The sequence below is a fragment of the Cryptotermes secundus genome, unplaced genomic scaffold (genome assembly GCF_002891405.2).
Source record: "Cryptotermes secundus unplaced genomic scaffold, Csec_1.0 scaffold967, whole genome shotgun sequence".
Lineage (NCBI taxonomy): Eukaryota > Metazoa > Arthropoda > Insecta > Blattodea > Kalotermitidae > Cryptotermes > Cryptotermes secundus.
This window is the reverse complement of record NW_019731236.1, coordinates 245,784-259,389: the sequence shown is the minus strand read 5'-3', so window position 1 is coordinate 259,389 and position 13,606 is coordinate 245,784. Positions and strand designations below refer to the sequence as shown.

Sequence of the window (13,606 nt, the reverse complement as noted above, 5' to 3'; positions counted from 1 at the left end):
CTTTTTACTTATGTTTCATTTCAACCAATCGACAGAATACCTTCCCACTATTTTCAATATACATATATCTTATTCATAAGGGGGTAGAGAATGGGTGGAGGCGAATAATGGAGATTTAGCTTCTGTATGCTTCACCAAACAAGCTTATCGTTTGGGTGATCCAAAGAGAGAGGATAAAGGAGGCGGCTCATGTAGTGTGCCTAGAAGAGATGAGAAATTCATACAAACATCAGCTGTACATTCTGAAAGTAAGAGGTCACAAAGGATACTTGGGTATAGATGGGAGGATAACATTAAAATATTGTAACGTGTTTACGTTACCGAAGACGCCGTAGAGATCGTTAACTGGTTTATTGAACAATCTACAACTATCGGCTACACTTAATTATCACACAGTTGCGGGGTTTCACACTTTATAACCCTAATCGCATTAATCTGTCACCACTGTTGCGGGGTTTCACACTTTATAACCCTATGCGCAAATCAGTTCAGTCTGCCTTCAGTAGGCTACACGTTTACAGTCGGGGAGCTAGGTATCACTGTCTCACACGCTCCCAATTGCACAATCACACTTACGTCCGGATCTTCTTTCCGCGACGGCTGCTATACTCCAACTTGTAGTCGGCTGACTGGAGAACTGTTGATAACACACTCGCTCGTTGACTACTTAACTCAGCGATGTCCACATTAGAANGGGGGGGGGCTCGGCTTGGCGCAACATGTCACAATATATTGTGGCTTGTAGATCCGTTGCTAGCCAACGACTTCGAAATAAGCAACTATACAACAGCCGCTGTTAAGTAATGGTTCTGCAAACAACAGCTTTTGCTAGGCAATTGCTAGAAAGTGATCGCGTTATCGCCTCAACAAAAACGAAAGCAATACAGAAGAAACTGTAGGAAGCGATGTGTGTGTGTGTGTGTGTGTGTAAGTGTAGCAGTGAACTGTAAAGCGTAGTCACGCGCTGTATCCAACAGTCCAATAAATTCGGTAATCGATCCAAAACCCGTCTACAGTCACTAAAATCATGGCAATATATTAAAGAAATAGCGTGTAAGATTTTGAATGAATTCGACTGCTCAGGAAAGGGGGCCAGTGGCACGTTATTGCAGTTACTGTCCACTTGGTTGATCAGGCCCATAAGCTGGAGGCAGCGGACATGCCAGCGAGGACGCCCTCCAAAATTCGTCAACCCCATACCAGACGAATAGACCACTGAAAATCGGCCCCCCATTCTGACACCAGTTGTCACGTGACTGAGTGAAGATTGATGGGTTCTGGATGGATTATTGGGTATGCTGAACACTTCAACATACAACTCGTTATTATGCTTTGCAATTCTCTATCACAAGCAGACTAGAGTTCTAGGTCACGGTCTCCACTAGGCGTTGCCTGGTTACAGCCTTCTAACAGCAGACGTTCCTCTGCTCCCGGGCTCAAATCGTCGCAGGTTGGAGGCCACATCACACCAACCTCCTGTTCTTCTAACAGCCGTCTCAAGACTCTCAAAACAAATCAAAATAATAGTTATGTTACCATCGATGGTCGGCCAGCCGGTCTTGCTGTCAAACTCCATCTGGGGCACAAAGCCAGATTTTTGTTATTGTCAGACTGTTGCGGGTCTGTTGTTGTGGGACTCCTTCTCTGACAAGTACATCCGGCACGGACCGCACAGAATACAACTATTCTCATAATTCCTCAATTGTTGAGGTGTTTCCATCGTTGCGGTAACCAGCTGTAAAGTGACATTTACAGAACCGTTCCCTAGCAACGGACGTGTTTGCAGTGTCGTTCCCTGGTAACTGCTGTCTCTGTTGATTCTGGTTCTCAGCAGAAATGTCACAGTACTACTGAAACCTCAAATTCTTCCCTGTTACTTCATTACCTTTAAAAGCGACACGGCTTATTTAAATGATCGAAGAAGCAACACGGCATGAGTCAACTGACTCTATTCAATGTTTATTTTCAAGTCCTGGTTATTTCTATTCATGCTGTTTCAAATTATATCTCTATTTAGGCTATGATAAAGAATTAGCACATAGCACGTAGAGCCGTTGCTACGCGATGACATCGAAATAGGAGAATATACCAGAGACCTTTCTAGACAACAGCTCGGTAAATATATTCCAGCAGCAAGGAAGCGAAGAGCAACAATAGAGGTACTGTCGCAAATGGGGTGTTTTCTGAGGTCCGTGGCACGACTATTGCTACGCAAGAGCGCGGTAAACACACCTCTATATCAATAGAGGAGCTGTGTTTTCTACGTGGTCCGTGCCGAGGAGTTCTCTTGAAGACAACTGAGGTGACCCAGTTAAGAGATAGTTCTGTACGTGAGGCTGTGAAGATAGAACCTGAGAGCGTGAAGCTGAGAATCTCCACTGTTAGAAACCGTTGCCTGGGAAAGGCTGGTGAAGATGTAGCAGGCTGAGAAAGACTTAGCGGGTGCTGCAGTGATTTGTGAATTGTGAAAATCAGCGGTGGCGCTGTAATTACTTGCAGTCCCGATTGAGTATATAAGTGCTCAATAAATGTATTCAATAAACCAAATCCCGTCTATAGTCACAGACTAGATAATATTGTACCTGCACAAAGAATTTCTTAGCTTAAGCACCGTCTCATGAAGGCGACTGGAGAACATGGCGGTAAAGCTCAGTACATTCCAAAATACGGCACAAAATGGGTGCGTTAAATTGGTAAAAATTGGGGCATTTATAAATTCTGCACCAACCTGACGCAAGAGGTCAGCTGCATGCTCCGACTATCTTTATTTCCAAGGTAAATGTATACTAAGTTAAAATTCTGGCACAAGATGGAGGAAAATTTTCAGATTTATATTCCGCCCGCTTTTAACTCCTAAGTAAGGCTAACATTTATTATTCCGGAATCAGATGGAGGCAAAGACTCAGCTTCATGTTCCGGCTGTCTTTATCCCAAAGAAAAACGACCTACTAGAGAGAGGAATGGGTAGAAATCATAGACTTACTGGATCCAAACGAGGCCGTTTTACAATTCATTACAAAGATATGCTGTATCTTATGGCTCAGTCACTTCCAAAATAAGAAACATAAAACTTCTGTGCACATACTGGCAAATATCAAAAGTTAAATTAACACTTCTGGTTTACCGCTATGAGGTTTAACAGCCCGAAGTCCTGCTAGCACGCAGTTCTGCCAGCAATCGCACAGTAAGACGTTATTAGAGGCCACAAAGCGAATAGTTAATTCTGCAATAAGGGAAAACTTAAGATGAAAATAAAACGAAATGGAAGGCTGTAGTCAAACTGCGAATTGTTAGTGAGAAATGAAGTTCAAAGGTACATGCCAATTGTAACTTCTTCTACTCCGAACAGACTATACTGGTTGGCACTCCTGCTTTGTACTCTGGATGTTCCAGAGGTTGTGCACTGGATGCATGTGGCTCAGATTAGGAACCATTTAGGGTTTTTAGTAAGGTTTTTTCTTTCATAGTTTCTCTCCCCCTTCCCCCCCCCCCTCTCTCGCGCGCTCTCGCTCTCACCCTTTGAACTTTGGCCGCTTTTTCAGTTTCTTAATCCCATTCACAGTCGATAGGACTCCTTGGACTGGGGATCAGCCCGTCGCAAGGCCATTACCTACACACAGAACAACACAAACACAGACATTCGTGCCTCGAGTGGAATTCGAACCCACAAATTTAGTGCACGAGGGGGTGAAGACGTTCTTGCATAACTTTAATGGGTTTATTCTTCTTGCGCTGTCAGTATCTCAGAGAAGGGCCTATATGGAATCGAATAGCAGGATGGTTGGTGAATAACGAATTGGAAAGGATTCGCCTGGAAGCTGTCGTGGCCAGTCCTGTCATATGGCTGAAGGGGCAGAAAAAAAAACAGAAAACTTTAGTCATAGTCACGGCTGAGATTCGAACCGAACTTCTCCCGAAAACAACTCTAGATTTTTACCGATACACACATCGGCTTTGTGTCTTGTGTATCTGAGGAGCTGCTAGCTTCTCAATAAGGACTCTGCTCCGTGGAATTGATCAGTCTATCAGTATCATTCTTACGCCTGTTTAAGACTTATATGGCTGAACTATCGACCAATTATTATCTTTTACAATTCTGGGAGTCCCTGAATGATGAAGATATCAGCACTGAAATTATTTAGTGTTCTGCTCTTCCATTAATGCTTTTGAGTTCCAAACCCAAATCCCCGTGTGCGTGTAAAGTAGAAAGGACTGTGGTCGCCGGAAACATCTTATAAATTGCATTCCTTGCATCTGACTCTACGTGAGGAAAGAAATGCAACAAGTTAACCAGCGGGAAGAGCAGTCAGGTAGCTTTCACTTACCGCCCTTGTCCCTGGCCACCAGGTTGACGCCGCGTCGGAGATGAACGCGCAGCTCAAAGAACGAATGTTGACGCAGTGACGACTCCCGTTTCCGGGTCATCTCGTCGACAACAGCAGGCTGAAGCAGCAACACGAACTGCATTAGTACTTAGCCCTTCGGGGAGGCACAGTGCTCGGGCGTATCACACCACAGACTCTTAACTTAAGAAAAGAAGTACATCTCGAGGTTTAATTAAATACTTTGCGTTCTGAGTCAAATGGATTACATCCTCCATTATGTTCGTACATTAAACTTCATTGAAAACTCGTGTGAAACTGCACATTCATTCAGATTGTGGTCTCTTTGGTTGTGGCAGCAGGTGGATACCAAAGTTTGCGGGAAACATGCTGCTCCAATTTCCATGGTTGCTGTAAGTCAGGAAAATGTCTTGAATATACAGAGGTGGGAATGGATATGGAGCCCGATTAGGGCCCATGGGAACAGGGTAAGACATGTTTAAAGAGCAGCGTATTCCTCCAAAACATCGGTAACAACCAACAAGACCATGTGAAGTCAGAATCCAGATGACCACAATCTGAAAAATCACCGCCATAAATCCCTCAAAACTATAAGCATTTTAACTGAACAGCAATGGATATTTGTGCCGCTGTTTCGAGTTCTTCGCCATCTGTCTATGGCTCTATAGCCCCTGTGGACCTTGGTCGCTTTTTCAGTTTCTTAATCTATACATAGTCGGTAGGATTCCTTGGATGGGGGGATTAGCAAGTCGCAAGGCCGCTACCTACTGCAGACAATGACTCTGACAAAAGACAGGCCCGTGCTCTCGTCAGAGAGGGCGCCCTACAATAACAATACTGTAACTGTAAAACAGTAATAAAACCGTGTACATTAACGTAGTATTCGCGATCTAGATTTCATTTCGAGAGGTATTTCATTCCAATTTCAGTCTGATTAATGAGTAGCCTGAGAGAGCTCTCGCTATTCCAGATGATCACTTCCAAGAGGTTTCAAAAATAGACTTCTGTTTAAATTCCCTCCCACCACGGCGGCCCGGGTTCGATCCCGGGTCTGGTCAAGTGGGATTTGTGGTGGACAAAGTGGAGCTGGGGCAGGTTTTTCTCCGAGTACTTCAGTTTCCCCTACCTATCTTCATTCCACCAACTGCTCCACAGTCACCCTCACCTATCATCTGGGGCTGGTACAATAGGCCAGAAGTGGCCGCAGTACAAGGAACTTAGTCCCACCCCACTAGCAAAAAAGATGGCTAAGTGGCTTGTAGTGTGGCAATGACGAGATATTTATGTAAAACAGCTAAATAATATTATATCCGCTTAATATTGTGTTGCATCTATCGGGATAGTAATGTTGGTACATGTCTCTTACAGGACAACATAAGTAGACAGGGTGTAACTGACAGTTGAGAACAAACTTAAGGCGTGAGTTCTACATACCAAAACAGGAAAAAAAATTTATCAACGTATGTCCTGAAATATTTAATTTGCGAGTTATATAGCTGAAAGAGTATATTTATAATAATGTTGATGCTCTCACATTATCTAGACAATCGGCTCACAAATGGCGATAAGTTTGTCAGCCTTACGCGCCGGCCGACCTTTAACCTCCAGGAAAATTATTTAATTAATTCCTGGTACTCATTTCTGTCAGAGGCTGAGTGAACCCCAGGGCCATAGTGCGGCTGGAAGGGTTAGGTCGACTGAAAAAATCCTATGACCTCATCAGGAATCTAACCCGCGACCTTCCGGCTTGTAGCATAGTGCCTCAACCAACTACGCCACTGCGTGCCCCCACATTTATAACAAATGCTGAAAATCTCCTCCATGAGATTCAGTTGCACCCCTCGAGAGGCCTCATTATAGAGGTTCTCAAGAAGGACTTAGCACTGTGGAGTTAGTTAGTTAGGTAAGTAGTATAGTTAGTTAATTATACTAACATTTTTCCCAAGAGATCTGTTCATGTTATGCCCTTACATCTATTGACTTGTATTCATGTATATGTAGCCATGCGTATTTACTCGTATCAGATGAAATCAATTGGGTCAGTTCATTTATGCACACAGCCCTCGGGAATATCACGAACGAAATATCACGCCTATTCATGCATTTAACCGGAATCAATTTCAATTCATTTGAAAACCAACGCGCGGAAGTCTTCATTTCAGACGGTGTACAACAAAGCAGTAAGAAGAACGCGTCCCCCTTTCATGGACTTAGCAACTCTGGCGAATAATGATACTAGCTCCGGCATTTCCCTGTTTCCTCTCTCATGTTCGGGGACTTGAAATTACGAAGATTTAGAACTGTGAAGAAGAGTGAAAATATTTGACCGATTATGCAGTATACGCAATTGTTACAGAAAAATGAGTCTATCAGCATTACTGTACTACATAGATATCTCAACAAACCACATTTGTTCCGATGGTCTATCCTTGAAAATTAGAAAGCTGATTATATTTTCATCATCATAATCATCATGGATTAGGCCACGTTTCGTCTGCTACTTCCGTCTGCATAGCGTGCTGGTCCCTCAGTCTTAACTCTGGGCGTCGTATATTTCGTCGTTCTGTTGGGTTGTATGTTAAAATGATCTTGCAGGTACCCTGTCTTCCATTCGTAGAATGCGGCATTTCCGTTTCCGCCCATAATTTAAAATGTTATTATTTACATTAAAAACTTTAGTTCGTCCCTAATTTTATTATTAATTACTTGGACCTTTCTTGTGTAGCCTGCCGTACTAAAGAATTTCATTTCTGCAGTGTCATTTTCTGCTTCCTGTTTTTTTATAATAGTCAAAATTTCGGATCCATATGTAAAAACTCGTACAAGTAGCTTTATGGAATTTTATCTGTGTATCTTGTAAGATTTGAGGCTTTCACGGCGGTGACTATGAAGAAAGCAGTCTTCTGGGATTTGGCACCGTGTATATGTGGTGTTAACCGACGTTTCGGAGGAACGTATCGCCTCCATCTTCAGGGTAGAAGGAAAAATATAAGAAATCCGCAAGCGAGGACACCGTGAGAACCGATAAAAGCAGTCTGCGGATTTCTTATATTTTTCCTTCTACCCTGAAGATGGAGGCGATACGTTCCTCCGAAACGTCGGTTAACACCACATATACACGGTGCCAAATCCCAGAAGGCTGCTTTCTTTTTTCTTGTCTTGTTATTGACTATAACTTAGAGGATTTAATTTCAATACCAGTGAATTCAAACAAATCGAATTTAAGTAGAAATGAAAGCAATGAAAACAAATTTCTGGGTGGCTACCAAGTTAATTTTTCATAAGAAGAAGTCGGTAGGTTGGGTTTCTCTCCATTTTAGTCGGGATTGAAAGAAAGTTCCTCTGTTACAAAAGAATTACAATATTTCTGCGTGCCATTATGGCAACACAGTAGTGCTGCAAGCGGTGGTTACAGACAGCAACATTGTTGGTACGTGGATCTGCCAACTACAGTCTCTGTGTCATTAGCTGCCCCCATTTTCATAGGAACCGCTCATTTAGAAGAGATTATTGTAACACTGGAAGGCATCACTATTCTCAGTTATGTATATTCTGACCGGATTAAGTGCAAGCGAATCAGTCCCTAGCGTAGCCATTTATCTTATTATTACTGTCCAGACTAGGCGAAGAAAGGAAGACATCCCAAGCAGTAACTCTTAATCTATAAACCCAACATGTATGTATATATATATTGTTGCGTGCCGCCAGAAAGCCGGAATGGTTGAGGAGATCAGGGTTGATTTCCTAGGCAACGAGCAACGTTCCCATGACAACGGCTAGGAATCAGAATGCATCCATTGCTATACAACAGCTAGTAATATCCAAGCAATGAATTTTTCGTTGCGTAACAGCGGGCGGAATAAACCCTTTCACAAGGTATTCCCTAGTTAGTCCGAGGACAAGTTATAACAGTCTAACGTAGGCCAGAGACCAGCAGAGTTCGTATTCGGCAAGAGAAGAGAAGAATTCTCATCCGACTAGAGCAGAAGACACTTCACTGAGAATAGCGTGCGAGTGTGTTGTAACATTGGAGAAGAAACGTCTAAAGGGCGTATAAGTGAACAACTGTAAGTGTGAGTATAAAAGTGACTGTACAATAAAGGTATTCGTTCTAATCCGAGAAGCCACACAATTTCTTTTCGCGTTGCCTAGCAAACACGCGACAATACTATACAGGTATAAATATACTTAAATACACTTACAGAGATTAATGTTACAGGCCTACTAGAGAATCATCATCATCACTGGCACGACAGCCCTTCGTGAGCCCTGGCCTTCCTCAGGATTGCTCGCCATTCTTCTCCATTCGATGCTACATTCCTCCAGTTCTTTACACCCAAAATTCTTATGTCCTGCCACACACATTCTTCCCATCTTAACCTTGGTCTTCCCACTCTCCTATTTCCTTCTGGTTTAGTATTAAGCATTTTCTTAATCATTCTATTCTCGCTGGCACGTATTATGTGTCCAGCCCATTCAAACATTTCACCTTTATAAATCTACTAGAGAATGGATTGTTGAAATCAACAATAGTCTGAAAATACTAATTCATGAATCATATTCTATATAAGCAATCTGGTTGCAAGGTAAGCCATTCCTTATTAGAATTTCGTACAAACAACATTTACTACAGAATTGTTTAGAAGAAATAATAAACCGGATAAGCCTATTAGCCGATGGCAGTGGCCGCGCGGTCTAACGCATAAATTGTCTTCGCCCGCCTGAACGCTGGGATCGTGGGTTCGAATCCAATTCGAGGCATGGATGTCTGTCTGCGTTTATTCTGTGTTTGCGTAGGTAGCGGCCTTGCGACGGGCTGATACCCCTCGTACAAAGAGTCATATCAACTGTGTACAGGATTAAGAAACTGAAGTGAAACAAAGCGTTTCACGGATGCCCTTTGCTCCAAAGTGGGAGCAACAGGAGAGAGAGAGAGAGAGAGAGAGAGAAGGGTGGCTTATATAAAAGGTGCGGTACGATTCATGCGTACTTAGGCTGATACAACGCTACTGTTCAAAAGCAACTTACTGACATTGCATTACTAATTCAGGAAATGTCAGAAAAGATTATAGCTGTGATTTATTATAGACAGTGAATTAATAAATGAGTTCTATATCCAGTAAGAAATGATGCGGACCGCGTCTCTGGAGAAGTTCGTAAGAGCTTTGAGAGGCAACCTGTAATTAGTGCAGATTATATGCTCTATATACAGGCCTTTTCCAAAGTTTCATTTCCCATTGGAGTTTTAAGTCATATTCAACGTACATATGTTTATTTCCTTGTATGATCTACTGTTGTTGTGACTATTAGCATCAGGCCTACATATACGTCACAAATGTAACATTGTTTTGCTGCTGAATACACAGGGAATTAACAAAAAGCACATATGGACAGGGTTTACTCAGAACACGGACCGTTAAAATTAACAGTAAATTAAAAATAATGATACAAGAATCCTATCGCATTTTACAGAAAGAAATTCGTTCATTCGTGACCTACTTATTACGTGGCTTGCATCTCAAGTGGTGATGCATCTGACTTGAATTAAGGGCGTGCTTCTTTCGAATCACGTCCGTGAAAAAGGTTTTTGTAAGCTCTTTCCACAAGCTTTGCAATTTAATATTCACTACTCATCCTAAGAAATCTACTGACGTCGTTAAGGAAACCATAAATTAAAAAAAAACAGGTAAACATATACTGCACCGGTCACGGTAGCCGAGCGGTCTAAGGCATGTACTGTCTTCGCTCGCTTGGAAACCGGGATCGTGGGTTCGAATCCCACTCAGGGCATGGATGTTTAGTTTGTGTGTGTGCGTTTTATCTGTTTATGTACAGGTAGAGGCCTTGCGACGAGCTGATCACCCGCCCAAGGAGTCCTACCGAATGTGTAAGATCTAGAAAAACCTAAGTGAACGGAGAAGTTCAGGAGGTAGGCCTAGGCCCACTGGGGCTGTAGTGCCAAGGAAAAATAAATAAATAAATAAATATATATATATATATATATACGATACATATACTGCTATGTTTAACACAGATACCGTCTTTGTACAAATAGAGAATGAAGCTAATCACTTGACCTATACACCTACTTCTTCCGTCATAGAACTACTATCTAAGAACTGCTCAGTTCTGTAACGTCAAATTACAAAGCAGTAGGGAAAGGTGTACAGAACTATTAGGCTTATTTTGGACTGTATCCATCGTCTGGTATATATAAGGTCCAGTGATTGAGACTATCTCTTCCTAACGGGCCACCTGAGTACATCTATCCTGTCACATCCACCTGAGGATGGAGACAGACCCAGTCTCCGAAACGTTGTGATTTTTGTCTTATATATACCAGACGTGGAGAAGGATGGAGAAGATGAGTTGGACCGATTATGTGAGAAATGAAAAAGTGTTAATTAGAGTCAGTGAGCAGAGGAATGTCCTACACGAAATAAGAAAACGGAAGGCTAATTGGATTGGTCATGTTTTACGCAGAAACTGCCTTCTAAAAGAAGCTATCGAAGGAAAGATAGAGGGGCGGATAGAAGTGACAAGAAGACGAGGAAGAAGACGTAAGAAGATGCTGGATGACCTTGGGGACAGAAGAGGATACTGTCATTTGAAGGAGAAAGCTCTAGATCGCATTAAGTGGAGGAATTGTTTTGAAAGAGACTGTGGACCTGTCGTCTTGACAGATTACTGATGATGATGATGATGATGATGATGATGATGATATACCAGACGATGGATAGAGTTCAAAATAAGCCTAATAGTTTTGTACAGCATACACCATCGTCAGAATCATTTCAAGTCTAGTAGGGAAAGGCTTCGATGGAACTAGTCAGGTCAAATTCGCGAACTGTTCATCTGCCCATTTAATTAAGCAACTAGGAATTATTTGACGGATTCTGCTTAAATTCTGTATAAACAGCAGGCAGTTCGAATTCCCTGCTTTCTGCAATACTGAAATCTAGGCGCTGAGATGGGAACAGTATCAAGAGAAGTGTTTAATAAAATGGGTAATATCCACGGGAAATGTTTTCACATCCTACTGGTCATCTCACGACTTTGTCAGTAACAATATCAGAAAGCGTTCAATGGGAGGATTACAAATTAATGATGAATTTCAGAAGGTGTGGAAGGAACCGATCTTTGTGTAATTAAGATACTGTCATGGCATTTGTCTAGAGAGGCTGAGGAGAACCACAAGGAGCCTTTGTCTGGATAACCGATGTTCAGAACGACTTTCTAACCGAGCGCATCTGGAATGTGGGCCTTACCGCTACGCCAACCCGCTCGATATTTCCGTTCTCTAGTGATAACAGAAAACAATAACTGGTCCTACTGAAATGCATGCCTGTCACAGTGGTCGCGCAGTCTGAGACATCAACTGTTCTCACCCGTTCAAACACTGGTATCGTGGGTTCGAATCCAGCTCAAGTTATTGATGTCTTTGTGTACATTTATTCTGTGTTCGTATTGTCCTGTGTGTAGGCAGCGGCCTTGCGGCGGGCTGATCCCCTGTCCAAGGAGTCCTACCTACTGCGTATAGGACTAAGAAACTGAAAAGAGGCCAAGGCTCAACAAAGGGTTGTAGAGCCATTGATGAATGGATGAAAGTGAAATACATATGGTGACGTAATTATGTCTACTTGCAGTAACTGTTGCTAAATGCTAATTCATTTTTGACTATGAGTTCAGATATGTGCCTGGTCATAAATTAAGCAAAACTGTGGGCCGAGGTTGTGATACCATGGAGCTGGTACGGTTTCTAAACCCGGGACTCCGAAGCGAGAACCAGGCGTGTAACCACTTGTATTGTTACAGATCCTGTGTTACTAACATCGGTAGATACACTAATATGGAGTAAAATGCAACAAGCCAGTTCTACGAGTATTAATACTTGTTTCGAAGATTATCCGCTCAGCGGCTGAGAAACAGATGCCTACTCACCATAGCAAGTTCCTGTGGAGCGGTGGTCGTTGTGGTAGTAAAATGTGTGGCAGCTGCTGTCCTGCTAGCGGGGTCTCCACTGACCATGGTTCTGATTTGGAGTTTCGGGGAATCCCCGGATGCCATTTCGGCGGCGGACGGCGGTCGACGGACTGGAGAACAATCTACATGAAGCGAACAAAAATAAACTTAATATTAGGGGCCGCGCCATAGCTCAAGCGATTAGTCGCTGAATTCCCACCGCGACGGTCCGTCTTCGACCCCGGGTCTGGTCAAGTGGGATTTGTGGTGGACAAAGTGCCGCTGGGGCAGGTTTTCTCCGAGTACTTCGGTTTCCCCTGCCAATCTTCATTCCACCAATTGCTCCACAATCACTCTCACCTATCATCTGGGGCTGGTACAATAGGCCAGAAGTGGCCGCAGTACAAGGGACTTAGTCCCACACCGCTAGCATTAAAAAAACTTAATATTAACGAAAGATATGCTTGTAAAAACGTGTCTTATTTTATGAGAGTTCAAAAGTAATTACAGGATTAAGGCTGCCAGGAAATATTCTCAAGGATCCAGGAGTTCAGTTTTTCAGATTCCTATAAAGTGAAAAGCAATAACAGGTTCATGCAATTAAATTATGTGGCTGAAATAAATCTTTATTGTTGTGGAATAGAAAGTAAGAAAGAATTGATCCGCTCTTGTTCCAGACAAATGTTCTATTTTTTAAACTTGCAATCGATACATGTACATTCATAAGGCAAATTTATATTGCATGAACGTTTATGTTGACTTTCCCCCCCCCCTGGCACTACAGCCCCAGTGGGCCTATGCCTACCTCCATGAACTTCTCCGTTCACTTCGGTTTTTATAGATCTTACACATTCGGTAGGACTCCTTGGACGGGTGATCAGCTCGTCGCAAGGCCTCTACCTAAACATAGGACAACACAAACACAGAATAAACACATACACACACCAAACATCCATGCCTTATGTGGGATTCGAACCCACGATCCCGGCTTCCGAGCGAGCGAAGACGGTACATGCCTTTGACCGCTCGGCTAACGTGAAGGGCATTATAATTATTAGGAAACAGAAAATCAGAAAGAAAATATTATAAGTGGGAATTTTAAGTTTAAAGTGGAAAAGGTAAAGAAAAATTCATCCCCTATATGAATCTACAGGATCATATATTCGTTTTTGCGAACAGATTAACGCTTGCAAGCAGAACACGATAAGTACATAGATAAATGTACACAGATAGAAGCAGTATGGCCAATCGAAAATTTCACCCTTTATGACGTGTATCATCATCATCATCATCAGTAATCT

At 42.6% G+C, this 13,606-nt stretch overlaps 1 protein-coding gene across 2 annotated transcripts in view; it reads right to left on the bottom strand.

Moving 5' to 3' along the window:
* The window catches only part of LOC111866625 (multiple C2 and transmembrane domain-containing protein), a 227,876-nt gene that overhangs the window by 105,463 nt on the left and 108,807 nt on the right, over positions 1-13,606 (bottom strand). For both annotated transcript variants that reach the window (XM_023855754.2, XM_033752355.1), the window contains exons 4-5: positions 12,285-12,448; positions 4,326-4,443 (exon numbers count right to left, since the gene is read on the bottom strand). In XM_023855754.2, the coding sequence (XP_023711522.2) occupies positions 4,326-4,443; positions 12,285-12,448 (282 nt within the window). The remainder of the gene's footprint in view (positions 1-4,325; positions 4,444-12,284; positions 12,449-13,606) is intronic.